This window comes from Micromys minutus, assembly GCF_963924665.1.
Source record: "Micromys minutus genome assembly, chromosome: 19".
In the NCBI taxonomy this organism is placed as follows: Eukaryota; Metazoa; Chordata; class Mammalia; order Rodentia; family Muridae; genus Micromys; species Micromys minutus.
Genome location: NC_137954.1, coordinates 25,610,621 through 25,637,026, shown reverse-complemented (window position 1 = coordinate 25,637,026; position 26,406 = coordinate 25,610,621). Strand labels below are relative to the sequence as shown.

Here is a 26,406-nt window from a genome sequence, read left to right as displayed (position 1 = left end):
ATGTACTATGTATTCTTTCCTTATGCCTCCATAAGGGAACACATACTGCCTCCAGCATACCTGTACCTCTCAGTCACCCACTGTGAGTTCTGATAGGGTCTTTATTACTGTGACAAGGATAGCCTATGCATGCACCAAGGATGGCCACTTTGGTGTATATCGGCTTCCACCACCGGAACCTATGTAAGCATAAATGATGACAGGAATGGTAACAGCAAAAGCGGACAAAACATGTGACAGACAGGTTCAAAACAAGAGCTACCCCACCCACCCTTCCTCACAATGCAGTCCGATTTGAACTTCTCACTGTTTGTTGATGCTCCAGAGTGACTTCCTGATATATGTAACGTCACCACAACCCATGACCTCTGTCCTCACAATTGAGCCAGGAGCTCAACAGAGTGCATTTCTCTTAGAGCCATCCCCTAGAATGGCTTGGTCTTGGGATCCAACATGTTAGAAACTAGACCAGTATAAAACATATCTGTCATCTATGGCAACCTAAACCTTTGAAACCTCTTCATTTAAGTCCTCTCTTGTCAGGGTTGAAGCTAGAAAACGCATGTGTCTTGACTCCCTTGCAGCTAGGTTAAGACACTGACCTGAGTTTCAACAGCCAAAGTCTCTAGTACAAGTTCTGAATTGAGAAGTGAGTGACATGCTCAGAGGATACCACCTCTAAGTAATGGATGGCTCTGAGCCTGTGGGTGCTAGGAACTAAACTCAGGTCACCTGCAAGAGCAACAAGTGCTCTCATCTTCAGCACATACACACGTCCTTCATTCTTAAAACAGAGTTGTTTTTTTTTTTTCTTTTTTCTTTTTCTTTCTTCTTTTTTTTTTTTTTTTTTTTTGCGTGAACCTGTCTGTGCATCTTCACCAGAAGCTGGGGCATCTCTACTCTTTCTGTTTCTGTTGTAAATTACATGGGCTCAGTACTTGAAACACCCTTTACTAAGTAGTTCCCGAAGGGCTGCCCTGGCCAAGGAGCTGCAAATATTCAGTCTCTCAGAGAACACAGCTGAAGTAATAAGTATATGGACTTCCTTACAGTTTGCCATACACAGCTTTGCTACACAGGGCAAGGGCATTGAGCTTGTCATGAGCTTTGTCTTCGTGGCACTTGCTTTTGGGGTTACCCTGAGATTTATTTTTACTGGGTCTTTGTCTTTGTTGGCCAAATTTCCAGGATCCTTCTTCTTGTCACCTGTCTTTGGGTAGTGTGGTGAACTCAGAGAGTATGTGAAACCGTTACAACCTTGCCAGACACAAGGCACATCCTTACTCTTAATGATAACAGTGTGATAACTTTTTTTGGAAAGATTTATTTTATGTATGTATTTATTTATGTATGAAGACACTGTCGCTGTCTTCAGACACACCATTACAGATGGTTTTGAGCCACCATGTGGTTGTGGGAATTGAACTCAAGACCTCTGGAAGAGCAGTCCATGCTCTTAACCCCTAAGCCATCTCTCCAGCCCTCATGACAACTTTTACCTGGAACTCAAGTGGTACTTTCCATCTTACAAATCACTGTGATATTCTTGTGGTCCTTCACAGAAAACCTATACTTGACTGGTAAGTAAAATAAGGCTCATGAACTATAAGTGACTTGCTCAAGATTCAAGACCCATAGGCAACATAGCTAAGGGAGCCCCAGAGTTCTGTTATCATGTCGGACATTAACCCGATATATCACAGCTTGCTGCTGCACCCTACCCTGTCTCAATGCCTTTATGCAACTGCTAAACCTTCCAAGCCACATGCCAAGCTGAAATAGATCGTTCATTTCCCAGGTTTATTTTTCAAGGCAATCTTTGCTGTTAGAGGCTACAAAGGTGAAAAGCTAAGCCTGAGATCTCTGGGGGGCCAAGTGACCTGAGATCATACATATCCCTGTTTGGCCATTTCATAACCACTTGAGCAAGTTATTTATTACACTGTCGGGCACTTTGGTTTCTCCAGCAGTGACAGCAGGACTGTTGAGAGGGGAAAAGTAAGCTCGTCTGTGTGCAGCACATAGAACAGAGGCTTGGCACATAGTGGAGCTTGGGAAACGTTGGGTAGCTCAGTGCTGCTGCGAACTTAAGAGAAGTAAGTCTTCAGAGTCCTCAGATAAACATGAAAGGACAGTGTGCACACATACGAAATAAGTACATGTTAGCATATATTAACATACAAGACCGGTATGTTTAGGGCCACAATAGATTGACCAACCATGAACCCCACCCCCACAAAGGCAAGGAGACCCAGAATGCCTCTGGCCTCTAACCAGGTAGATTCTGACAGTCTTCAGCCAATAAGGTAACACCACCACCACTCCTCATCCCCCATACCTCCCAACCCCACCCACTACCTCCTCATCCTCTCACCCCCACCCCAAACGCCTGAGCATTTGAAACCAGGGTTTCTTTCACACATACTGTTAGCACTCTACTTCTGAACTGAAACCCAGACCCAATTAACGAATCCTTGCACTAGTTATCTTAAACTCATACAGTGCTTATGGTTTCATGGAACCCAGATTGTCACTTAGACTCTCATCAGAATTATCTCCCTGCTTCCCGGAGCGCAGCACTCAGGGCCCGTTGCTACTGAGTGGGTTTACGATCAGGATCTTACAGGTAAGGTGGCATTGAATTAGGGCCCAAGCTCCGGGGTTTGAGATGTAATTTAAAACCATTTCGATGCTTGGCACAGAACAAATGTTCAATAACTGTCACTATTATTTACTATTCTTGTTACTCTGCAGTGGTTTATCTCATAATCCACATGTGCCTGGCCTTGACTTTGACACAAATCCAATGCCTGGACACTACTAGTATCCCTGAAGGTCACCTCCCAGGCCGGCCTGCCTGACATGTTTATGCTGGGATGGCATTCTGAGAGATGAACCAACTTTCATGCTCCTCTGTCGTCCCTGAAATAATGGCCTGCTTGAGTTTTATTGGGAGAAAACAGATAGGAAAGAAGGCAGAGGTGACTAACCTAACAGCCTTTCTGCCCTTTTGCTTCCCCAGAACCATAGCCAAGGGTGTTTTCAGCGGAAGAAAAAGAGGTGGGTTAACAAGAGAAAGAGATCTTGACCAGAAGCTGGATGGGGAAAAGATGGAGGAGCAGACCTTTGCTCTCTCCAGCCAGTGAAACAGAAGGAGCTTCCCCCAAGGCATGGAGGGAAAAGTCAGGTCAGAGAGCCTTGCCAAACTCATAGGATGGGGGCTTGAAATTGAAGTTCAGCTGTTTTGCAAATATAAAGCATATTTCATGGCACCCAACCTCATAGAGTAAGACTCACACATTCTCTCTCTATTCCATACTAAGTGTTGGATGTTTATTTGGTGACTATTCACAAGCAAACACCTACTTTTTATTATGACGCATTCGTGGCAAGTACCAGGAAGGAAAAGCCCAGTAACAGGGGACATGCAGGTGGTAGGACTAGGGCCATCCTCTGTAAGGAGGTGACAATTAAGCAATGACCGGAAGGATATGGAAGATTCAGATTCACAATTGAGGATGAGTTGGAGAGGTAGGGGAAAGGCCAACACACAAGCCCCTGGGCAGGACTCTATAGCAGGAAAGAATGGTCTACATAAATAGTTGAATGATCTCAATGGTGTTCTGTTGGCAGGATGTGGTAATTCTGGAAGTTGGTACCACCAGATTGTATATGAAAGGATTGGAGCCTGAAAAGATGGGCATTCTGCAGGGCCTAGGAGGCAATGTGGTTTAAGGAAGGCAGCTCAGATCTTGTAGACAGAAGGTCCAAGTGTGAGAGCACCATAGTAACCTAAGCCTCAGCTTCACCTGTAAGATGTAGATCTTCCCGAGGACAGTCATGATAACACACCACAGGAAGGATGAGTGCACAGGCGAGCACAAGTATGCCCTTACACACCGCCAATTGTGCAGTTCATGTTGGTTCAGGCTCCTAATCCCAGTACTCAGAAGGCCAAGACCAGAGGATCTCAAGTTCACCACCAGCCAGAGTTACATAACCAGGCCCTGAAAGATACTCCAATTATGATTCTTCCTGCGTCCCTCCTCCCACAGAGCCAGGCACCTCCAGAGTGCTCAGTAAATATCTGTTGGAGCAAGTGCACAAGTAATTATAGTAACTAATAAACTAAAGAATGTTATCTGTGGAGGCCAGAGAAGTCGTCAAGTCCTAAATGATCAAATGACAAAAAGATGGGCCAAGAAAAAAACATGCCCCAACTCTGCATGCTCTCTCCAGAGGTGTCCAAGTTTCCTCCAAAGCACACTGGGGAAACATCCACCCATAAACACATGGGCAGTAAGAAGCAGGCAGCCACTTTTCCAGTTACAAAGAACACTGTGAGGTTCTTGGGTGACAAAGTAACATTCAGAAACTAACAGGTAAGTTTTGTAGCCAGCGTTTATTTAATGCATTAAGGTTTGTACAATACTTCCAGGGATATTTAACACCTCTGTGGAATAGATAGGGTATTGATTAGTCTCAGTTCCACACTGCAGATGAGCAAGCAAGGGGTCTCTGATGAGTGTTCTTCATGTCAGCCTATGGCCAGACAGAGGCCACACAATCCATAAATACTTGCTGGGCTGGTGGGGGGATGGGAAGAGCAGTCTGAATGGGTCAATTGATCTCTGGGGACAGCCCAGAACATGTGAGGCAAGAGCCTCCTGATACCTCTGTTTACAGTCACCTCCCGAAGTGGTAATGGCCTCAGGCCTAATAATGTCTTCTAGGGCACAGAAAGAACACCTTTCACGATGCTGCCAAAGACTGTCATTGTTAGACAAAGATGTTTCCAAAACTAGAAGCACAGAGAATTGGAAGACACCTCAACTCCTCAGGCTCACATCTCTGTGCACTTCAGCCTAAAATGACTAGAGATTCTTCTGTCCTATCAGCACTGTGACCTGTTTCTGGAGTTGCAGTTGCTAAAAGATCTGTGCAAAAGGGTAGATTTGGGCCAGAGGCTGAGCAGGTTTTCTTCAGATTTCTGCTTGCAGACAGCTCTGAGTCACAGATGAGACAGCATCATGCAAGCCACTGAGAAAATGGACTAATATTTTGAGGAAGTTTTAATTTACTTCAATTAGGGCAGTATTGAGCAAAACAGAAGTAGGTGAGATTACTCTGTGAGCCTCTGCACAGGCCTGTCTGGGTCCCTAGTAGGCTGTACCAGAGGACCACTTCCCATTGGCCAGCCCGTCCGAAGACTTAGTATTTCTCCTCACCCTCCCAGAAGACCAGATAGGGCATTGCCTGGAAGAAACGAGTCCCAAGAATCAGTCTCTTGGTTGGTAGCTGAAGTAACTACTCCTTTGGGGGTATGTGTACATGTACATGCATATGCATGGAAATTTCTAGACAGGAAATTCAAGAGGTGAATTCCAGAGTCAGCAATGACAGAATCTTACTATTTACTGCATGTCTTTATTTAACATGTAAACTTTGGGAAGAGGAAAAGTTCACAATTTTCTCATAATTGGTGGCTCATGACATTAATCTCAGCACTTAGAAGGCAAAGACAGGCAGGTCTCCATGAGTTCAAGACTAGTCTGGTCTACATAGCAAGTTCTAGGCCAGCCAGGATTACACAGTAAGACCCTGTCTCAAAAAGAACAACAATGAAAAATCTTAAGAGGCCCAGTTATTTGACTGGTAGTATTCCTATTCGAGGCCACAGGATAGGTCACAACCTACTTGGGGACTGGGTACATCTAGGTCAATAATCCTGCTAGAACAGTGCTGGCGATGGGTCTCTGGGCAAACAAGGTTGTTCCCAGGAAGAGATTAGGGAGATGGCAGGCTATGTACCACCCATGACAGCTGGCCTGGGAACAACTTTACTGATACCTGAGAGAAAGTGCTGGGAAGCTGTTTCCACTGACTGTTTAGCCTGCTCCACCAGGCAGATCACCCAAGGGCCAGATGTTTCTCTTGTCCTTCTCTTAAGCTGTGGGTCATTTGGAGCCTCACAAGCCAGTGGCCAACAAGCAGCCAGACCCAGAGGCCAGGAGAAAGGTCTTCGGCAGTGCAACTCCAGAGCGAGTCAGTGAAGTTAGTGAAGACGCCTCATCGGTCAAGGTCCAGAGCCTCCTGGGTTACTGTCCGGAGTCCAATGGAGAACAACTCTTCCCAGGGCTCCCGAATCCAGGCCAGCAGGGCTGTCAGCTGCTCCCCACATACAACACGGAGTGCCCAAAAACTCTCCAGGCGAGAAACCTGATAGATTGAGCAAGAGGCAAAGGGAAACATGGAAAGAAATATACCAAGAGTCAAAGGAAGGTCTTAGGAGAGGACACACCAACCTTGGCTTTTAAAGGCTTTCCACCCCTCCAACCCTATCCCTGGTCTATATGACACTGCATTAAAGGAAGACTCTGAGCTTTAAAGCCAATCTAGTCAGCACGGAGGACTCTAGAGGGCTGTTCACAGTCCCATCTCTATCTTCCATGCTGTAGGAAAGTCAATTCCAAGAACTGTGCAGGTTCAATTCCTGACACTACCCTTGTGACCTGTCCAAGTTTCATGTCTCTGAGCCTTAGTTACATCAGCTGTAAAACATGACCAACAATAGCACCTCCTCCTCCTGTTGAAGTTGTTAAGGTTAAACAGTCGGCCTACAGTGGGTAGACTGATCACACCAGCTTGGTATTTCAGTACAGGGCTCCAAGGCCAGAGCATTCCCACAGTGACTGCTGCTTTCTACACATGCTGCTTATCCAAACCTGGATTTTTACATCAGAACTCTATCCCCACTATATGCCTACACCTTCCTTAGCACCATCTCAATCCATTCCCATACTTCCTAGATGCATCGCCACACTGTGTACACACACACACACACACACACACACACACACACACACACACACACACACACCTCATCATAGAAGATCAGCCGCAGGTCCAAAGGGCTTGTGCGATACAGCTGCACAGAGCTCAGACTGCTGAGTGGTTGCTGCTCCCTGACCTGCAAGGAAGGACCTGTCCCCTGAGGAGCAGGCTGCTCAGAGGCTTCACCAGACCCCATTGGGAGGGAAGATTTTGCATGGGACTCTGCAGGGTCTTCATCTAATAGGTACAGGGTGGACAACGTCAGCAACAGGGACACAGGACATGTAGAGGAGCCTGCAGAGAGAGGGAGGGGAAGATAATGCCTACAGTGAAAGGCTATGTTGGACCTAGATCCTCAGGACCAGTGTCCTAGTGTTGTCCTGGAGAAGAGGTGTGAGCCACACTAAAGAGTTGCACTAATCAGCACTCTGCTAAAGACCTGAAGGCCTGCACTGAGGGAGCCAGCACACCAGCCGCCCCAATCAACGGCTTGTGGCCTCTTGAACATATCCAGCCCATCACCCACCTTAGGAAGAATGGATGCTAAAGCTAAGGTCTCTGGCCAGCTGAAGCTCTAAGAATCTCCTGACCCCATTTGGACAAGAGGAAAACACCCATCCTGAAGTGCAGATATGCCCACAAGGGTGAGGAGCCCAGATGCAGAAACTGAGCATTACTCCATGGGCACAACAGAGGCAACAGTGGACAAGCCAAGGACAATATGGCTATAGAAACCAAGAGAAGCACTTGAAGACTCTGCCTTACCTTCAGCCAGGAAGGCCTGGAGGTAGAAAAACTGGGGCGCCTCTGCAGAAGTGTCTTTTCCCAGCAAGGGCCTGTAGAGATCACAGCAGACATGGGGAAAGAATCAACTGAGGCAGGATGGGCTTTGAGGAATGGGAGTCACTGGGTAGATGTGGGCACAAGTGTGGGACTCTGTCTGGAGTTCTGTCAAGAGAAGATCTGGACACCACATAACCCTAACCTCTGCTGACTCACCAGAGCCGATGCTGTGGGGTTACTTCCTCCTCTGTGGCACTAATGCAGTTCCTCTGGGTACGAGGCAGAGACTGCAAAACACCTGGATAAAGCCAGCCAGAGACAGAAACCCTCAGAGGCCTTTGCAGTCCTCTACCTCAGCCTCGACCCTGGCTAAGCTCTGTTAACTCTGGACCTCAGAAACTTCCACCAGTGGGGGTTGACAGCACAGGAAGTTCTAGGGCCATCTATTGGTGAGCATCAAACTGAGCAGCAGGCCCTGAAAGCTTGACTTTCTTGTCCATCCCTCCCAGCCTCTCCCTCACCAGTGAGCTCCTCAAGGAAGGCACGGCAGTGCCTGGCATCCCGGGGCAGGAGCACACAGCTGCCAGTCCCCGCTGCCCATTCTAAACGAAGGCTCTGGCCTGCGAGGCCGAGCTCCATGCCACTCAGATCCTGCAGAGGAATGGCCAGGGTGGGCTGGAGCCAGCTAGCCGGGGGCCCGCTGTGGAGAGAGCAGAGTAACCAAGACTAAGAGGAGGATAGGATGGGGTTGGCAGGACTGTGATGAGGCTCCAGCTCTACACCTGGCACACTCACCAGATGGCCCCTGTCACCTTCAACAGGTAAAGCACATGGTTAGACACAACCACAAGGCACAGAAACTCCCCTGAGTGGCCTGCTAACACCACCGGCACCTACGGGAAGGGAAAGTTGATGAGAAATCAGAAAATAAAACCAAGCAGACAGGAGCCACACATACTAACCAGCATCACTACTGTGACCATCTACCACTTCACAATCTGTGACCCTGCAATCGCCCTCCCACCTACCCCAGTATCTCTTGGCAGGCCTCCCCAGCATCCTCTCCCCTTCTCTTGGGCCTCTGTATATTTATAGCTGCCTTCTCCTAGAGCATGGACCCACACAGACAGGATTAGACAGCCCCTCCAGGGCCTTGTCCTGATGGAGCAGCTTCACACTGTATAACCTGTTTCTCTATGACTAAGGGCAAGACAGCTGCAGGGCTGAGCCTGAGTGTCCTAGGCAGGAGGAAGTGAGAGCATGTGTTTGTGCTGACTGAGGACCCATTTACCAGGTGCCAAGTGCTGTCCTGAGTCTGCACTCAACCTCTGCTCTACATCAAAGAACGTTATCCCTACCCAGACAGGACAACGGAACCTCAAGTGTGAAGAAACATGCCCAGAGTCACACAGCAACTATCCACTGCTGCTGCTGGAGCCCAAGCAATTTGACTCAATGCCCAGGGTCATGGGTCAGTGGGTGGCACAGACCTTGGTACAGCATTGGAACTCTTCCTCAGAGTCACTGAACACCTCAACATCCAGGAAGAGCCGGAGTCGGTGGTCCACAGATCGAAAACCAGAGCATACAGGGGCTATGAGCAATCAACAGGTCATCAGTCTGGCTCTGGGAGACCACAGCTCCAATTTGCCTTCCCAATTTACTGACCCCAAGCACACGTCCACTTTGTTTCACCCATACTCACTCGGGCTGAGACTCCAGTTGCTATGGCCATGGGACATGGATGTCTGAGATGATATGCCATCGGGCACACTGAGATGGTCACTGTGGTCAGCAAGGTCACAGGCAGGATCTGCTGATTGGTCTTCCTGGTTCCGCTCTCTATTAGGGACTTCCCCAGACACAGCTAGGAGAACCACGTGGTCACTCCCACAGTTTGGACATACAACAGGAGATTCTGGAGGGTGGGACAGACACCCTGTGAGCCTCCCAAGGGCAAAATGCTCACAATACTCCCAGCCACCATGCAGCCTCTTCAGATCCTATCTCTACCTCCAGTCACAGCCAGCATTCCCAGCATCCCACCCCCAACCCTATATCTAAGCACAACCCTGTATCTCTAATCTGCCCCTCTCCATCCCCAAGGGTCAATGGCCAACGGCCTCCTAATAATACACCCTATCTTCTAACTTCCAGGTACTGTTCTAGCCCCTCCCACAACCTTGGGTTAGTCAAGCATTTCAGTGCTTTACTAGCAATTCCTGAAAAACCAAAAGCAAGAGCTAGGAAGACGGTTCAACCCATACAGTACCTCCCACAGAAGCGTGGGGATCTGAGTACAGATCCCCAGGCTCCAAGTAAAAGCACTGTGAGCCTCCCAGTGCTCTGGGGAAGAGACAGGCAGGTCCCTAGAGCTCACTGGCCAGGCAGTCTACACAAACTGATGCACTCCTAGTTCAGTGAGATTATGCCAAAAGTCAGGTGGGAAATGACTGAGGAGGACACCCAAGGTCAGTCCCTGGCCTACACACGCAAACTTACACACGCACACACAAATAATAATAATAATAATGTTGATAATGATAACAACAACCAAGACCAAAACAAAGACTGGGGAAGGCAAGGAGGTCCCTCATGCCAGGCAGGTTTAAGTCCCAACTTCGTCAACTGTAGATGGATAATTGTGGTCCAGTCATCTGTGCTCTGAGCCTAACTACTATCTGTAAGATGATAATAAAAACTCGTCTGCCTTGAGGAATCAGCCAGATGGGTGAGCAGATGCAGGTAAAGAATGGAGGGTGTGGATCAACAATGAGGGGGACCCTGAGTACCTACAACACCCCAGGCATGTGCTCCATCAGAACTTTTCATACCCCATTTTGCAAATAAAGAAAGAAAAAAACTAAATAACTTATATGCCCTGCCCACACCTATGCAGGTGGAAGTGATAACAGCAGCCACCATATATGAAGGACCTTTGTTTTGTGCCAGGGGCTATGTTTGCTGCTTTATTGTCATATTTAAATCTCACCGGAAAGCTGGCCGAGATATCATACACCTGTAACCCCAGCATTCAGCTGAAGCAGGGGGACTATCACAAAGTCAAGGCCAGCTTCAGGTACATTCAAGTTTGAGGCCAGCCTGGCCATGTGAGACTTGGTCTTGAGACATCAAACCTTTAAAGAGAAAGTCTAACAATGCAGAAGTACCTATGGGAGACATCCAGGATCCAGAAAGAGCAGTGATGTCCCACTGTGTATGTGGCTATGCCTGCAGGGCCTGTCAGGGCAGGCTCACAATAGACAATGACACAATGGAAAAAAAAAAAAAAACTTAGTCCTGCTATGTTTGCTGCCAAATACAAACTATGCATTTCACATAGCTGTTACTCAGCGCTTCCCTTCCTTCTGCAGCGTCTCCAAAGCCCTCACTGTTTGACTGGCCTGTAGTAGAGCAATCTCAAGATCAGAATACAAAGAGAGACCACAAGGTGCCACATCTTACCAAGTGCTTACAAGGTCCATCAAGGAAGGAACGTGTGCCAATCACCAAAGCACATTCAACAGATACTGACAACCCAGGGCTCAGGAGGCTTTACGCCATTCCTGAGATTTTATCAAATGATGAAAACCTGAAGAGTATGTTTCAGAACACTCACAGAGCAGCACTCCCCGACTCTGATGGGACCATTTCTGCTGTTTAACACAGCAGGCAGGTATATTTCTCCCTCAGGCCAAACATGTGCCACACCCTAAGTATTTCCTCCCTTGGGCTCCCTCTCCACACTCCTCTCAGAGACACTTAGCTGCAGTGAGAGCTAGGTGGCCAGGGAGGCCAGGGGCACAGCTGGTACCTGTATTCTGAAACAGGGGCTTCCAGCCTTCACCACTCTCCAGACCCGACCTGGGCTCTTCTGGCTTGAATTCACAGCTACAACGCAGACACTGGAATCTGGTCCCCTGTGGGTCCTTGGCCTCACCAGGCTGCTGTTCTTTCACACTGGTGAATGGGGTCAGTACTGCAAGTAACTCCTAAGAGAGGAGGGTCAGAATGCAGCTAGCTGTGAGCAGGTGGACCTGCCTGGCAGACCTCTAACCCTCCAGCCTGGGCCTGCTCCCTCCATCCTTCCCACCTGCCTCTGGACTCCATCACCTGGATGGCTTCATGGGCCTCCGGCTCCAGCACAGCATATCGGCGTAGCTGCCGGTCAGGACAGATGTAGGAAAAGCGCAGAACAAGAACTGGAGCCTCAGGGTGTGGACCTGAACTCTTCAGGAAGAAAGGAGAACACAGCAGTGGGCAGAAGAAAAGGGATCAGGGCTACATGGACCTTGGAGGAAAACAGGAACTCTGGACCCCACAGTGCTGGTGCTGACACCAAGACCTTACAGATTCCACTCTTTAGCCCACTCTCCCAAGTCACACACAACAGTCCTGAACCCAGCACCTTTCCTTGATACCAATGAGAGAAGATGGAAAACACCCAGCCCAGTGCCTGGCACATAAGAGCCAACAGGTTCCACTCTAGAAAACCCAAGAACCCCTTCCTAAGCACTGATCCTAGAACTCACCTCAGACACTGGATCTCTTTGGGTTCCAGTCTCTGGCTGTAGCTCAGCTGCCACCAAGCTCTGCAGCTCCAGCCGTTCCAGAGTCCGAGCTGCTTGGAGTTCCACTTCAAACAAATGGGCAGAAGTGACCCGGAGAAAGCACTCCCTGCCTTGCACACCCCCAATTCCCTGCAAGGGACACACCAACATGGGGCGACAGAGCTCTGCTGTGGAGAGACCAAGAGAGATTAGAGTGAAGAAAGTGTCCAGGTCCTCTGTATCCCGTGAGTGGCCTTCTACCCAGCCTGGCCTCTCCACAGTCCCTCTAACATTGGGATACCACATGCCCCAAAGCCCCATGGTCACAGGCCTCTCACCTTCCACTGCCTTCTGCTCCTGCTCCTCTTCCTCCTCCAGGTCCTCTCTCGATCCCTCTTCTTTATCCTCTTCTTCCCTCTCTTCTTCGTGGGGCTCTGGCTCCACCCTGCCTTCCTCTGATACCTCTGGCAATTCCTTAGTGTCTTCCTCTATGGCTGGAGGGCCGCATGCAGTCTCCAGGCTCTGGGCATCCAGAGGAGGGGTGCTAAGGGCAGTTGTCTTGGTGATGGCAAGAGGGGGGCTTCCCATGGTTTCCAGGTGGCTCCTATACTGCAGCCAGTCACAGCCAAACCGCTCCCGGAAGCTGGCCAGCAGCTCAAGCTCTCGATGTTGTTGCACAAACCACCCTGAGATGGAAGAGGACAAAGAGCTGAGACCCCACCCAGACCTTGGCTGACCCCAGCCTCTTTCTCTGGCTACTCTTCAATAGGCGTGTCCTATGGAATACTGTGACCATAAGCAACCCTAGACCATGCACAAAACAAAACTTGTGGAGATTCCTAACATGGCTACACATCTCAGACTGAGAAAACCTGTAGAAAAGAAACCTGTTTCACATTGTTTCAGTTTGTGCATCCCAAATGGTTGTGGCCATAACATCTCTTTATTATAGAATCTTTAGCACCCTATAAAATTCATGTTCCTTAGAAGAATGCTCCCTGGAAGCAGATCTCTCTCTTTGGGCCAAACCAAAAAGAGAACAGACCGAGGGACCCTCCACAATAATCCATACCACTCCAAAATGAAGTTTCTCCTCTGACGACATGTAAGGCAACATCAAGACTAGAGAGGTCTGGAAGGGAGTGAACGGGTAGGGTCAACTTACCCGCCGGGGAAGGGTCCAGAGTTCGGATCTCTGGGTCTGTGTCACTGGGCTCAGAGATGCTGGCCCGCCTCACACGAACTCGGCTCTGGTTTGGATAGAGGAATGGAATTCTATGAAAGCCAGCCTGGCCATCCATGGCCACCTACCTAACTTACCAAAAAATGCCAAGTCCTAACAAGGACAAGGCCTTCCCACTGCTAGTCTACCAAGTTGCCGCCAGCACCAGTAAAGAGTCCAGGCTCAAACTAGCAGAAGAAGCCACTCACCTTAACCTTACGAAGTGGGGCCTGGGCCACAATGCCCCCTGAGGAGAGGCTATCACTCAACTCTGGGCCACCTGAGGTTTCAGTGGCACTCCCCACTGGCCAGGACAGAGGTTGGGTCATGGGACCAAGCCCTGAAGATTCTGAAGTCTGCTGTGTGATGACAGGAAGAGGTCAGACCCAAAGAGCTAACCAAGAGGAGAACCCTACTTTCCACTGACCAGGAAGGTTCTCCTACCCTTTCCCCTTCATCCCATGTGTTCTCCTCCATCCCGCCCCACCCAACTGACCTGAAGATCCTTCAGGGACAAACACTTGCCATCAAGCAGGAACTGTGCGAGACAAAAGAGAGGACAGTGTTCGAGATGGAACCCATCACCAAGAACTCCAAGAACTCACAGCACCAGAGAGTGTCAGGGACAGACACGAGATAATCACTCACGCCATGTGCAGCATCTCTGGCCCGAGGTGACAGGTACTGAACGGTGGTTGCACGGTGTGCAGGGTGGAACCACAAAGGGTTACCTTCCAGACAGAGCTGAGGGCAGAAAGGAGACGTGTAAGCAACGGATCCTACCTACATGAAGGCACGAGGAGAGAGTCAAACCTGAAGGCGGCTCCCAGGCCCATTGGGCACTCGAGTCTCACCTTACGGAGCTCGGCCAGCAGCCATAGTGGTGCCAGCTCTGTGTGTCCTTCTAGAAGGTTATAGGCCAGATCGAGATGCCGCAGGTTCTTCAGCTGCTCCAGGCCTAGGGCGGAAGAGAGAAGGAAGAGGCCTTATAGAGGCATATTGTGGGTAAGAGGGTATGGCGTTCTGTGTGTCCAGGACAGAGGTAGAAGGAGAAATCTTTGCACCACAGTCCTACCTCTAAGTCCTCCTGAGGCTCTAGACAGCCAGCCTGAGCCACTCCTGGGTGATTCCCTTCCAGATTGATGCCACCCCAAGTACACTTCCTACTCACCCTGAAGGCTCCGAAGCTCATTGGCCCTCAGTATCAAAGTCCCCAGCGTAGCCCCTGACGGTCCCATTCTTGGCACCAAGTGCAGGTGGTTATAGGACATGTCCAAATGGCACAGCTCAGATAAATCCTGACAGTGGGTGAGGAGACAAAGGTTCTCAACTCGACAAAGCTCTAGGCGGGGGCCTCTGCACTATCCTCTCAAATCCACGTTGGCCTACAAAAACTGAAGGCCAACACAAATGACTTCCTGTACCCCACACTGAAAGACCTGAACAAGCACCAGCATCTTCCCAACAGTTCCACGCTACACCCCTAGATGGTAATTCTAATCTTTAAGTGCCCACCTGGAAGAAGACAAAGCTCTGAGGAACACTCCGAGCAACCAAAGAGATCCTCTGTCTGGGCCATGGGGTCTGACTCCCAGTCTCTGAGGGACAGTGGGGACCTACCTAGCCCGTCAGTTGGGTCAGTGAGAAAACCCATGCACCTCAGTGTGGACCCTGTGCCACTTTCTGACTTGTGAATTCCCAGTTCCCTGAGTGCTGCTAGTGCCCACATCCTCCCCACTCCCTGACTCTCCAGTCAGTTCATTCTGGATCCTCCTTATTTTAGGACGTTACTTCTCACTGAAGAATGCCCTCACCACTTTAACAAGTACACGGTCCTATTTATCTTTAGTGGAGGACAGAAAGGACCATCACTTCTGAGCCACACGCTAGGCTGAGTGACAGAGGTACCCTTCACAGGTATCCTGTGATATATACCTTACAGGTGAACGAAGCAAGAAACGGACTGACTTGCCCTAAGTCATCCAGATATTCCGAGCCTTGCTGTATGCCAGAGGAGAAACCCACACATGGTACTGACTCCCAGGATGTGCCTCCACCCAGGCCCAAGAGCAATGTGGAGCACAAGCTAATCTGAGAGTGAGTGAGAGCAGCCATCAGCAATCAGGCAGCTCGCTCCTACCATCAGGAAGCCTTTGCAGTCCTGGATATGGTTGTGGCTGAGGTTGAGGAAGCGGAGCGCCGACAGGAGACGCTGAAGGAGATTGGAAAAGGAAGCACAGAAAGGTTCTTCACACAAGGAGACCTGTCAAACAGTTGGCGATCCCCCCAGAGGACCCTCCTTTCCCTCCCCAAAGGCACTTTCCCTTGGGAGGACACTCACCAGGGAGCTGTCTAAGTTGCTGAGTGCATTGTAGCTGAAGTCGGCAGAAAGCAAGGCTAGCCAGGGGAGGGCAGAGCAGAGGTCCCCACCGCAGGCTGACAAGAGCTCCTGGATAGGGGACAGGCAAAACTACAGCTTCCCTCTCTGCCTTCTCCCCACGTGTGCTCCCTCTTTCAGTCCCTGTTCATATACCAGCTCTACCTGGAGACTCCGCAGCTCTGAAGAAAGCTCAATCCTCTGTCCCTAAAGAGAGGACTATGGGGACCACATGCAGACCATAAGGAGACAGACACTACACAATATACAGCTTGGTGTGGCTGTAAACACAGAGACAGGTAGAGTGCTGTGGCATCACACGGGACAGAGAGAGGGAGAACACGGGTCTTCTGGATTTCTCAGGACAAGGCAGCAATGTTCACCCTTCACCCTCCTTACCTCTAGTGCCTGGATGCTTCTGTTGCAAACCAGGGACTCCAGCTGTGAGTAGATGCCACGGAGGCCACACAGGCTGTGGATGGGGACTCCTCGAAGCTAATATGAGAAGAAAAGGAGGAAGGTAAGCAAAGCTTCAAAGATGAGAAAGGCTTCATCCCTATGTTTTCTGAGGGGGAAGAGCCCAGCTTTGGTTTAAGGAAGTGTTAATGGAAAAGACATCACTGAGGAGCAATGGTACATTCAGACCTGACCTCCTGCCAAAAAAAAAAAAAAAAAAAAAAAAAGGCTACTTTGCACTAGTTTCTGCCCACCCATTGTTCTAATATTCCCTCACCTCCAGCTGCCGAAGGGACTTGAAGGGGAAAATCTTGATAGGCCCTGGAAGGCCAACACCAGGGGTATGGACCAGCTGAAAGAGGAGCATTCAGGTTACTGATGCATGCCAATCTCCCTTTCATCCACTCCACTTCCTCAGCAAAAGCACTGGTAGGTATCACTGACATCATCTGGATCTCAGCCTGGAAGCCTTCTCACATCCCACCCCATCCCCTGCCTCCGTCATTCCCTAGGGCTCTCTGCACATCCTGTCCCCGTGCCCCTCCTAGGACCTTGAGTGACAGTGTTTTCTGCAGCACATCGAAGAGGAACTGAAGCTGGAGGATGACCGGTGAGTCTGCAGGGTGTGAGGGAAGAGCCACGAAGCCTGTCTGGCCAGGGCCCCATGGCCCCAGGTACAGTTCAAACACTCTGTTCAGCTGCTGCAGTGTGGCTGTTAGCAAGCTCAGTGTGCTAGAGCCAGAGAGAACCGCATCCCCTGAAGGAAGAAGGACAAATGGGAAGGAGGACAAAATGAAAGGTCTTTCCTTCTGAGCCCCCAAAATGTACTATACTGAAAATATTCCACTGAGGGATTAAACTGTCTACCTCCTCCCCAGTACAAACGACATCTATAGCTCCCCATTTTAAAACAATCAATCAAACAAACAAACAAACAAAAATCCTAGCTTTTCAGCCTGATACCAGAAATGTGTTTTACTCTAAGACTACAAGGGATTTTTCCAAATGCTTTCTACTCTGTAGGAAGTAGCCTAGACATTACAGAGTTGGAAACAGCCCACTTGGATCACAGCTAGCCCTATCTGTGTGTGTGTGTGTGTATCTGTCTGTCTGCTGTCTCTGTCTGTCTGTCTGTCTCTCTCTCTCTCTCATTTTGATACAACTCTTTCTACTGCCAAGCTGAAGATCACCTTCATCCAGCAAGGCTTCTAAAAGTAATACCTCTGGGGGCTGAGGAGATGACTCGGTCAGTAAAGGACTTGTTGAAAAAGCCTGAGAATCTGACTCTGATCCTCACAACCTACACAGTGGTGGGAACTGAAGAGGAAGAAATATTAAGATCCCTGGGGCTCAATGGTTAGCCAGCCTACTTAATCAGCAAGCCCCAGGTCTCAGTGGGAGACCCCTTTTCAGAGAACAAGACAGACAGCTTCTGAAACATGAGGCCCCTGACTGTCCTCTGGCCTTGACACAAAGGTGTTCTCCACACACAAAATAAAAATATTTAGAGATAACACCCCTGCACTTCCACACTGCAATCACCCACTTTTACACAAAGGCTGACTGTATGCCGATCCTTCTTTCTTTCTCTGGTTGCAAGAACGATGTGCACGTCTATAGGAATTCTCAAACATTGAAAAGCATGTCACTGTCCGTTACGTCAATGCTATAACGCTGCTCCACAAGGGTGTCTTTCAGATATCCCCTACTTACCACTCTATCAGGAAGGAAACCACAGCTAAAATAGCTGTAGAAAAATTTTAAATATATTCTGAAACCAGGTGTGATGGTGCACATCTTTAATCCTAGAATGTGGGGAACAGAGGCAGGTGGATCTCTGTGAATTCCAGACCAATGCAATACAGTGAAACCCTGTCTAAGAAGTCAAAGAATATTGCTGAAGCCAGGTGGAGTAACATCACACTGTAATTCCATCGGATGAGTCACTGAAGAAGAAAGATCATAATTTCGAGGCCAGCTCAGGATACCGAGAGATAGCAGAGATCTCCCATACCCTTCCTGCAGCTTCCCCCAAATAAATGTATGGAATCATAGTCCAATTATCAAAGCCAGAAAATTGGTGTTGGTATCATAGTTACGGTGTCAGCTCTGTTCTGTGAGTGTAGATTATGACAACTACCCCCATAATCGACATGAAACGATTCCACTCCCACAGTCATATCGTCCACTCCACAGTTCCTAGCCTGGGAGCCAGGTCAGATTTTTGCTGAACAATAAATTTTACAACCTCCTAAAGAGATTTCTCTATGTACTAGACATGAGTATAGACATACGTAGTCATGATTCAAGGAGTCCCTTGGAAGTCAAGAAAAGGTGCAAACCAGAAAATGAGCTGCCATCAAGAGACTCCAGGGATGCCATGGGAGTGTACAGTTATCAAGCACTAACGTTAAGGTAGCACATGCCAAATGACTCTGCTGCCTCACCTAGATCTCATCATTATTTCCTAAAGACATCTATTAACTACACCTTACAGATAGGGAAACTGAGGCTCAAAGAAGAATCTCCCCTTATGTGTGTGTGGGAGGGGGTTGCTAGGGATTGAAGTCAAAGTTTTGTACATGCTAAGCATATGCTCTGCTACTGAACGATATTCCCAGCCATCAAAGATTCACCTTGATTGTGAAAATCGAGCTGATAACTGACACATCTCTGATAGCAAGTCAAAGCTTGTTTCTACCACGACTGATGCCTACTATGTTAACAAATAACATGGTGAGCTTCCCCATGCCCAGGCACCAGGAAATGCAACCGAGGGAATCAACTATAGTAGCACTACACTAGAAAAAGCTAACTAAAAATCCAGATATATTCTGCGTTCGGTACAATCACTATGCTAACCTATCCGAGAAGAATACTGAGGCTTTAAAAACTTATCCAAGTCTGATGGAAGGTTGGGACTAACCTATGTGGGTCTCACTCCAAATCTCGGGTGTTTAAGGTGCTACACTTGGCTTTCTGTACAAGTGATTATGTTGTCTCCAAGTGTTTAATCTATTAATGATTCATTCCCTCTGGAGGGTTAAGTGGTTTGAGAATTGGATAGAGTTTGAACTGTCAAAGACAAGACTGGAAACAACGCGTCACAAGGAACACACCCAGAAGAGAAGACTCTAGCACCTCGTGACCCCGCCGGCAGTGACTCGGTGACTTCCAGCGTTTCTGCACAGTATCGAGCACACTCGGGACTCCCAACCATATAAGCCAGAAGTCCACTCACCCGACTCCCGCAAAAGTCCCGCGAGCTTCCAGACTACTGAGTCCCGCGGAGCGGTCGTCATAGCCACGGGACGCTGGGGGCGGAGCCTGGGAAAAGGGGAAGCGGAAGAGCCTCAGGTGGGTGGTGTCGACAAAAGCCCAGAGCTTTCGTGAAAATGGAGGCGTCGCGCAATGTAAAAAGTAAGCAACTTCTATGAAGAACGTCCTCTCTGACCCCCCTTTCCAAAAACATAGGGTCTCGGGAGCCCATGGGCCCGCGTGATCCGCACTCCAATCACTTTGACAGCCAGACTCCTTTAGGGCAGGAAGTCCCACCCCGGAAAACGAGGGACCTACCGGAAAACCTGCCTTCGCTACCGGAAGCCACGCCCTAGGCGAGCCGAAGTGTCAATTGGACACCGCCAGCTGGGATTTAGCCCCGAGCTGGGCCCCAGGTCTAGCTCAGCTGTGGGTGGCCTTCTCGGTGGAGAGAGGAACCTGACTCCTTGTTTGCAAACTGGGCGGGGAAGCAAAATTTGGAGAAATGGGATTTTGTATTAGAAGAAAAAGAACTCATCCAAAACAAATACTGGTTTCCAGTTATAAACAGCCGTCCTGTTTTTACATCAGCCAGAAAGGCCGGCTAAGGCTGGCAGGGATGCCACCTCTCAAATCCCCTTTGCTGTCATACTCCTCAGTCTCTAGACTTTTGTTTTTCCTTAAGGTTTAGCACACTTTCAAATTGGTCCCTGGTCTCTTATTTTAGAGCTCTGGAAGCAGAGGCAGAAAGATCTCAATAACTTTGAGAGCAGCCTGACCTAAATAGTGAGCTCCAGGCTATCCAGAGCTACGTTTTAAGATACTGTCCCCAAAACAAAAACAAAGTCTCTGGTAATGACCTGAACCCGGTTCCTTTTTTCCTTCTTTCTCTCTTCTTTCAACTGTATTTATGGCTTAGTACACCTGAAACTAAAAGTAGTTTTCCTAGGTTTGAAAATAAAATATATGCACAGAAGTTATTTACCTGCAAAGGTCATTCAGTGCGTAACGAAAGCAAGACTAGCGAGTTTTCTAGCTTCCAAATTCCCATTGTAGCTTTTACCCTGACTCCTGGTCTGGTAAGTGGCCATCAACGTCTGGACTACATTATGAAAACATTTCTTTGGATAAAATAGCTAGGGCGTGGGAGGGAAATGCCTTTTATGCAACACCACTTTCCAATACAAGAAAGTTAAAAATGAATTGTAGGACGGTAGGCTTAGTGATTAAGAGCACCAGCTAGGCTTCCAGAGGACATGGGTTCAATTCCCAGCACCCACGTGGTGGCCCACAGCCATCTCTAAGTCTAGTTCCAGGTGGTTGTACAATCTCTTCTCATCTCTGTGGACACTGCACATACACAGTGTACAGGCTTTCAGGCAAGCGTTTGTTTTTTTAATGAAGTCTAGACAAGGGTAGGATTGGAGTCAGTCACCTTTATCTCACATTGTCAAGTTTGGAGCTAGAGGTGGTAGAAGGCTTCTCTAGCCTGAACAAACTTCCTGTTGTTAACTAGATTTCTCGGCTCATGCCTGGACAAACCACACCAAACCAACACGGTTCCACATGGAGAGGTTTAATAGAACAGGGACAGGGGTTAGTGTCAATAGAAGAGAAGAAGGGGGAGGGGTTTTAGTCTTTTATAGGGGTGGTGATGTCATTTGCTCCCAGGTGGAGGTGGGCTTCTGAGCTGGTGTATCCTGGGAATGCTTTGGCTGTTTCCATGGTGATGGATGTGTCAGGTTCCTGTCACCTGTGGATGGCACTATCGCTGGGGGTAGGAGCTGTCCTAATGCCAACACTTCCTACACACAATCTCATGGACCCAGGACATTTTGTGCAATTGATAATCCCATTACATGGCAACTGACAGTCCCAGTTTATTGATCACCTGAAACTGGCAATGGGGAGGGAGCCATAGCCATTAAGTAAACACGAACTATCAAGTCAAATTCTCTTAGGCAAAAAAAAAAGTTCCATCCTTTTGAGATTCTGATGTGGTGCCTTGAAACCTTTGCTTTTTGCCTGGCCTCCCCAGCCCACAGTTACTGTGTGAAATTCCTTCATTCATGCGGGCAGCCCAAGAAAATGAAACTGTATTGGGAGAGAAACACTAAACTACAGAAGCGCAAGAGAGTAAACAGACCATCCCATCCTCCCTGAGAGGTCCACTCCCCTTTCTGTCCTTGGCTTGCAGGCGAGGCCTTGGCTGCCTTCCAAAGAATTCTCTCTCTCTCTCTTTTTTTTTTTTTTTTTGTCTCCCACTCTTGCCCAAGTTACAATCTTCTGTTCTAAGTGTACTTCTGTAAATTGTTACTTAAAAAAAAAAAAAAAAAACACATTTTTTAGTTAAAGGAAAAAAGAAAATCCTGTGTAACCAAAGCTACAAAAAAAAAAAAAAAAAAAAAAACATTTTGATAGTCTATTGGATTCATAAGAAGAAAGCAAGAACCGGATGGCCCTCAAAGTGACCTGGCCAAATGAAAACAAATCATCCTTATGATGAAAATAATTAGGATTATAATGATGTCAACTCAGTATAGTTAGAATCTCAGGCCCAACAGAAAGATTTTAGAAATAGACAAGTTGATTCTAAAATTTATCTAGGAGACTAAACATGTACAAAGCCAAGAAACTTTGAAAGGGAAACAAAATGAAAACAAAATCCAAGAAACACTAACAGGGGCCTTCCCCTGCTAGACAGCAGAGTGTCCTCCAAAGTCACAGTGACCAGAGCTGGTGATAATAGCAGAGGGGTAAACATTAACAGATCAACAGAACACGGAGCAGAATGATCAGTAACTCAGCAGTCTTGGGAGAAGTGCCTGTCCATCTGGAAAGATCCAAATTACATTCCTTGCATTCTGAACATGAGATTCCAGAAATATAAAAATGCTTAACATTTTCTAAAATAAGAAAGAATAGAGATAGATAGATAGATAGATAGATAGATAGACAGACAGACAGACAGACAGACAGACAGATCTGAGTGTGATGGCACATCTCTGTAATCCCAGAATTTAGGGGACTAAGGCAGAAGGATTTAGAGTTTCTGGCCAGCCTGGGCTACAATTGTGAGGTCTAGACCTGAAGAAAGAAGAGATGGAGAAGAAAAGGAGAGGGTAGAAGAAAAGGAAGAGAGGAGAGGAGAAAGAAAAAACAGAGACTAGCTTTTAAGTTTGATGCTTAAAATTACCTCCCAAAGATTGATTTTAACTGGCCCAGGTAGGACAAGCCTGTAGTTCCAGCTACTAAAAAGAACGAGAGAGGAAGATCACTTTTGGGCCAACCTAGCACAACTTCGAAAGAGGGTCTATCTCCAAAATAAAAAGTAGGGGTCCTAGAGAGATGGCTCAGTGGTTAAAAACAGTTGTTGTTCTCCCAGAGGAGCCGTGGTGGATCTCACAACGACCTTTAACTCCAGTGCCAGGGAATCCAGTGCCCTGTCCCTGGTCCCGAGGGCACCAAGTACAGGAGTGGTACACAGGCATGCATGCAGGCAAAATACCCATATACACACAATAAAAATAAAATGTTAAAAATAAAGGTATATAAATAAAGTTGTTCAATTTATAATAAAATAAAATAAAATAAAGGTATGAACTGGGTGATGGTGGTACATGCCTTTAATCCCAGCAGTCAGGAGGCAGAGGCAGGAGGATCTCTGGATTTAAGGGCAGCCTGGTCTACAGAGTGAGTTTCAGGACAGCCAGGGCTACACAGAGAAGCCCTGTCTCAGAAAAGACATTGCCCACAAAACCTAACAACCTGAGTCAGAGCCCTCAGGCCCAACTTAGTGGAGGGAAAAAGCAAGTTGACCTCTGACTGCTTGACACACTGCATTTTTGTCTAGGCTCCACCCCACAGTTACCTGGCAACAACTGGGTGTGCCTGACTCATTATAGAAGAGGCTGCTTGCCTTCTCCTCCCTCTCTCTCTCTCTCTCTCTCTCTCTCTCTCTCTCTCTCTCTCTCTCTCTCTCTCTTGCATTCTTGTGCTAGCTCTGTCCTCTTGACCCTTACCCGCTTTCTCCCCATTCCCCTCCGTGCTCTCTCCTTCTATCTCTTCCTCCTCAACCCCTGTCTCTACTCATCAAGTCCCCTCCCCATGACCTGAATAAACTCTATTCTACACTATACCATCATGTGGCTGGTCCCTTAGGGAAATGCCTCAGAATAGGCCTACAGAGGCACCCCCTTCCCCCACTCCTGACTATACATTCCACCAAACATATTTCTTCTCTCTATCTTTTTATAAAACAGAAGCATAGCACACACAGAGACCCTCACATAAATATATTCAACTTTTTTAAACTTTATTTTAAAAAACAAAGATAAAAGAAAAAAATAAACATTTTTGCATAAATGTATACAAATACAATTGTGTCAGTGCTTGGCTTTTTTTTTTTTTTTTTTTTTTTAAGGTTTGATACTCTGCATTAAGGTCTTACTAGTTACAATGAGCAAAAAGTACATGTAAAACAGGATGTAAGCCGGAATTAGCCAATCAACTTTTTTTTTTTTTAATTAAGTAAAATAGGGCTGGAGAGATGGCTCAGTGGTTAAGAGCACTGACTGCTCTTCCACAGGTCCTGAGTTCAAATCCCAGCAACCACATGGCAGCTCACAACCATCTGTAATGAGATCTGATGCCCTCTTCTGGTGTGTCTGAAGACAGCTACAGTGTACTTATATATAATATCTAAATAAATCTTTTTAAAAGATTAAGTAAAATAAAAAGTTCAGGTGGGAATGGCTAGGGACTTAGCTCGATGATAAAGCACATGCCTAGCATGACGGAGGCACTAAATTTAGTTCTTACTCCTTTAGAAAGAAAACAGAAACTCAGAGCTTTATTTAAGAGATATGTACACAGGCTCAGAAAAGCAGGTACCATACCATATGTTCTCACATGCATCTCTCAGCGTTGGACAGTTAAATGTGTCTATCCAAAAGGAGTTAAATATGGGTAAAAGCCAAGAAACTAGAAAGGGAGCTGTGTGGCTGAGGGAGAAAAAGAGGCCTTAAGTGAGGAGAGTGAGGGAAAGCAGGAGAGAAGTGGAAATTGTGAAGGGCTTCAGCTGGAAAGCTGGTCCAAGGAGATGGGACAACCCCCCCTGTATTATTCTGTAAACTAATTTGAGTTTCCTTGGAAAAAAAAGAAAATTGTTTTTTTTAAAACACACAAAAATACCATGGGACAGAAACAGTGTTACACAATTTATTACCATGAATGAAATTGCTTTCTGGAAGAATGCTATGTCATCATGCTCTCAACTTGTAAACATGTCTGCCTTTCAGTCCCCAGGAGTGACATGCTGCTACAACCAGATATGTGTAGCCAGTCCTGTCAAGCACATGACCAAGACTTCACAGCGCAGCAGGGGAACTGCTACTCTGAAAGACACATGTTCTACCCCCCACGGTACAGGAGAGAGCTGCTGTTGGTAGCTTCTTACCTTCCCTAAATTCCCTGGAATAGCCTCTGCAAACACTTCTATCAAAAAGGATTGAGGAAAGGTGTGGCTGTTACTGGCTTAGCCTGCAGGCCAAGGGTATCTTCTTACCAGAAGGACAAGCCAGGAACAGAACACAGATCTGAGAACCTGGTCCAAAGTCTGCTTTTTTCTAATACCTCAGAGCATGGCAAACTTAGGATGGCTGTCATAGAGGAGTGACGTCATAGTTTACCTTTACGACGTATGCTATCGCCCCGGCCTCCCTACTTCTGATACTATAGAAGATCAGAATCCAAAACTTGAGAATTCTTGCAAAAATGAAAATTTCACAGGGGGGTTAGTGGTGTACAGAGAGAAATTGGGTGCTCTTCTTGTTCTTATCCACGTGGTCTGTGCTTGGGACGGGAAGAGAACCAAAGAAGGAAAATAGAAAGGTATGAACTGGCTTCCACAAATAGTTTTGCCAAAGTCAAATACACAGGTGCACTGGAGGAGGTCCGAACTGAGAATGTGAAGTAGACCTTGGGCCTGATTCGTGAAGACGCTGGGATGAACCTGAGCATGCAGAGGAAGCTGGGGCCAGCTGCAGAGGCTGACTGTGTGTGAATTGGAGGAGCCGAGGGATGTGCTTTTAATGCATGATACAGCATGCGCAAGGCCTTGGGTTTGAGCCCATAAATAAATAGATAAATAGATAGATAGATAGATAGATAGATAGATAGATAGATAGATAGATAGATAGATAGATAAAACCTCATAGAAACTGAATCCTGAGAATAGTCAGGAGACAAAAAAGCAACAAAAAAGGGATTTTCTTCCTATGTAGGTGGTCCAGGAACAACTCTGCTCACCCAGCCTGAGAAGACTCCGCAGTTCTGCACAGAATAAATAGAGGGATCCATTGTGACCTTATTACCCAGGATAATTTAAAAACTGCTTCAGCTTACTTCATCTGTCCTGCAAACCCATGCAGGTAGTAAGATGTCTCATTCAAGACATGGAAAGGAAAGATGAAGGCTGTGTTATTCACTCAGACTGGTCTAAAACAAGACAAAGCTCGAAAGAAAATGTGGGTAGGAGCAGCTATGGAGTTGTTCAGAATGACTGGAAAACAGCCACATGCATAGCAACACTGAGTCGAAGAAGTGAATGGCTGGAGAGATGGTGGTTCCTCAGTTAATAGCATTGGCTGTTCTTCCCGAGGACCCAGGTTCAATTCCCAGCACCCGCATGGTAACTTACAACTGTCTATAACTCCAGTTTCAGATGATTCAACATCCTCATGAAGATCAAACATGCCGGCAAAATGCCAGTTCACATAAAATAAAAATGAATACATTTGTTAAAAAAAGATTTAAGCCGCCATCTTGCGTCCCCGCGTGTGTATGTCTTATCTCAGCAGGTCGGCCCGAGACCCCCTGAGCGTGAACCTTAGTTCCCCGCTCGGCCCCACTTTCACTCCGACAAG

The 26,406-nt window shown here is 47.5% G+C and overlaps 1 protein-coding gene across 4 annotated transcripts; it reads right to left on the bottom strand.

Moving 5' to 3' along the window:
• Positions 1 to 4,470: 4,470 nt before the first annotated feature.
• On the bottom strand, positions 4,471 to 19,736 carry STK11IP (serine/threonine kinase 11 interacting protein). Of its 4 annotated transcripts, none has more exons than XM_080932839.1 (24): positions 19,464 to 19,736; positions 16,774 to 16,979; positions 16,500 to 16,574; positions 16,166 to 16,261; positions 15,731 to 15,838; positions 15,530 to 15,601; positions 14,561 to 14,687; positions 14,244 to 14,347; positions 14,038 to 14,133; positions 13,886 to 13,927; positions 13,599 to 13,748; positions 13,333 to 13,417; positions 12,506 to 12,853; positions 12,150 to 12,355; positions 11,731 to 11,847; positions 11,432 to 11,609; positions 9,323 to 9,535; positions 9,108 to 9,211; positions 8,413 to 8,510; positions 8,139 to 8,317; positions 7,834 to 7,915; positions 7,600 to 7,670; positions 6,881 to 7,128; positions 4,471 to 6,219 (listed from the first exon to the last, which is right to left on the bottom strand). In XM_080932839.1, the coding sequence occupies exons 1-24, from the start codon at positions 19,522 to 19,524 to the stop codon at positions 6,070 to 6,072; spliced, it is 3,216 nt and encodes a 1,071-aa protein (XP_080788965.1). In that variant the 5' UTR covers positions 19,525 to 19,736; the 3' UTR covers positions 4,471 to 6,069. The 4 variants fall into 4 exon arrangements, with proteins under 4 accessions (XP_080788965.1, XP_080788968.1, XP_080788967.1 ...); XM_080932842.1 differs by having other exon boundaries at positions 9,323 to 9,484; XM_080932841.1 differs by having other exon boundaries at positions 12,150 to 12,352.
• Between the last annotated feature and the right edge of the window lie 6,670 nt (positions 19,737 to 26,406).

Coding starts and splice junctions, on each gene's coding strand:
- STK11IP (XM_080932839.1), bottom strand. CDS start 19,524: ATGACGACCGCTCCGCGGGACTCAGTAGTCTGGAAGCTCGCGGGACTT. Junction 16,980..19,463: donor GGGACTTTTGCGGGAGTCGG/GTGAGTGGACTT, acceptor TTCTTCCTTCAG/GGGATGCGGTTCTCTCTGGC. Junction 14,688..15,529: donor ACTGCAAAGGCTTCCTGATG/GTAGGAGCGAGC, acceptor ACCCACTGTCAG/GATTTATCTGAGCTGTGCCA.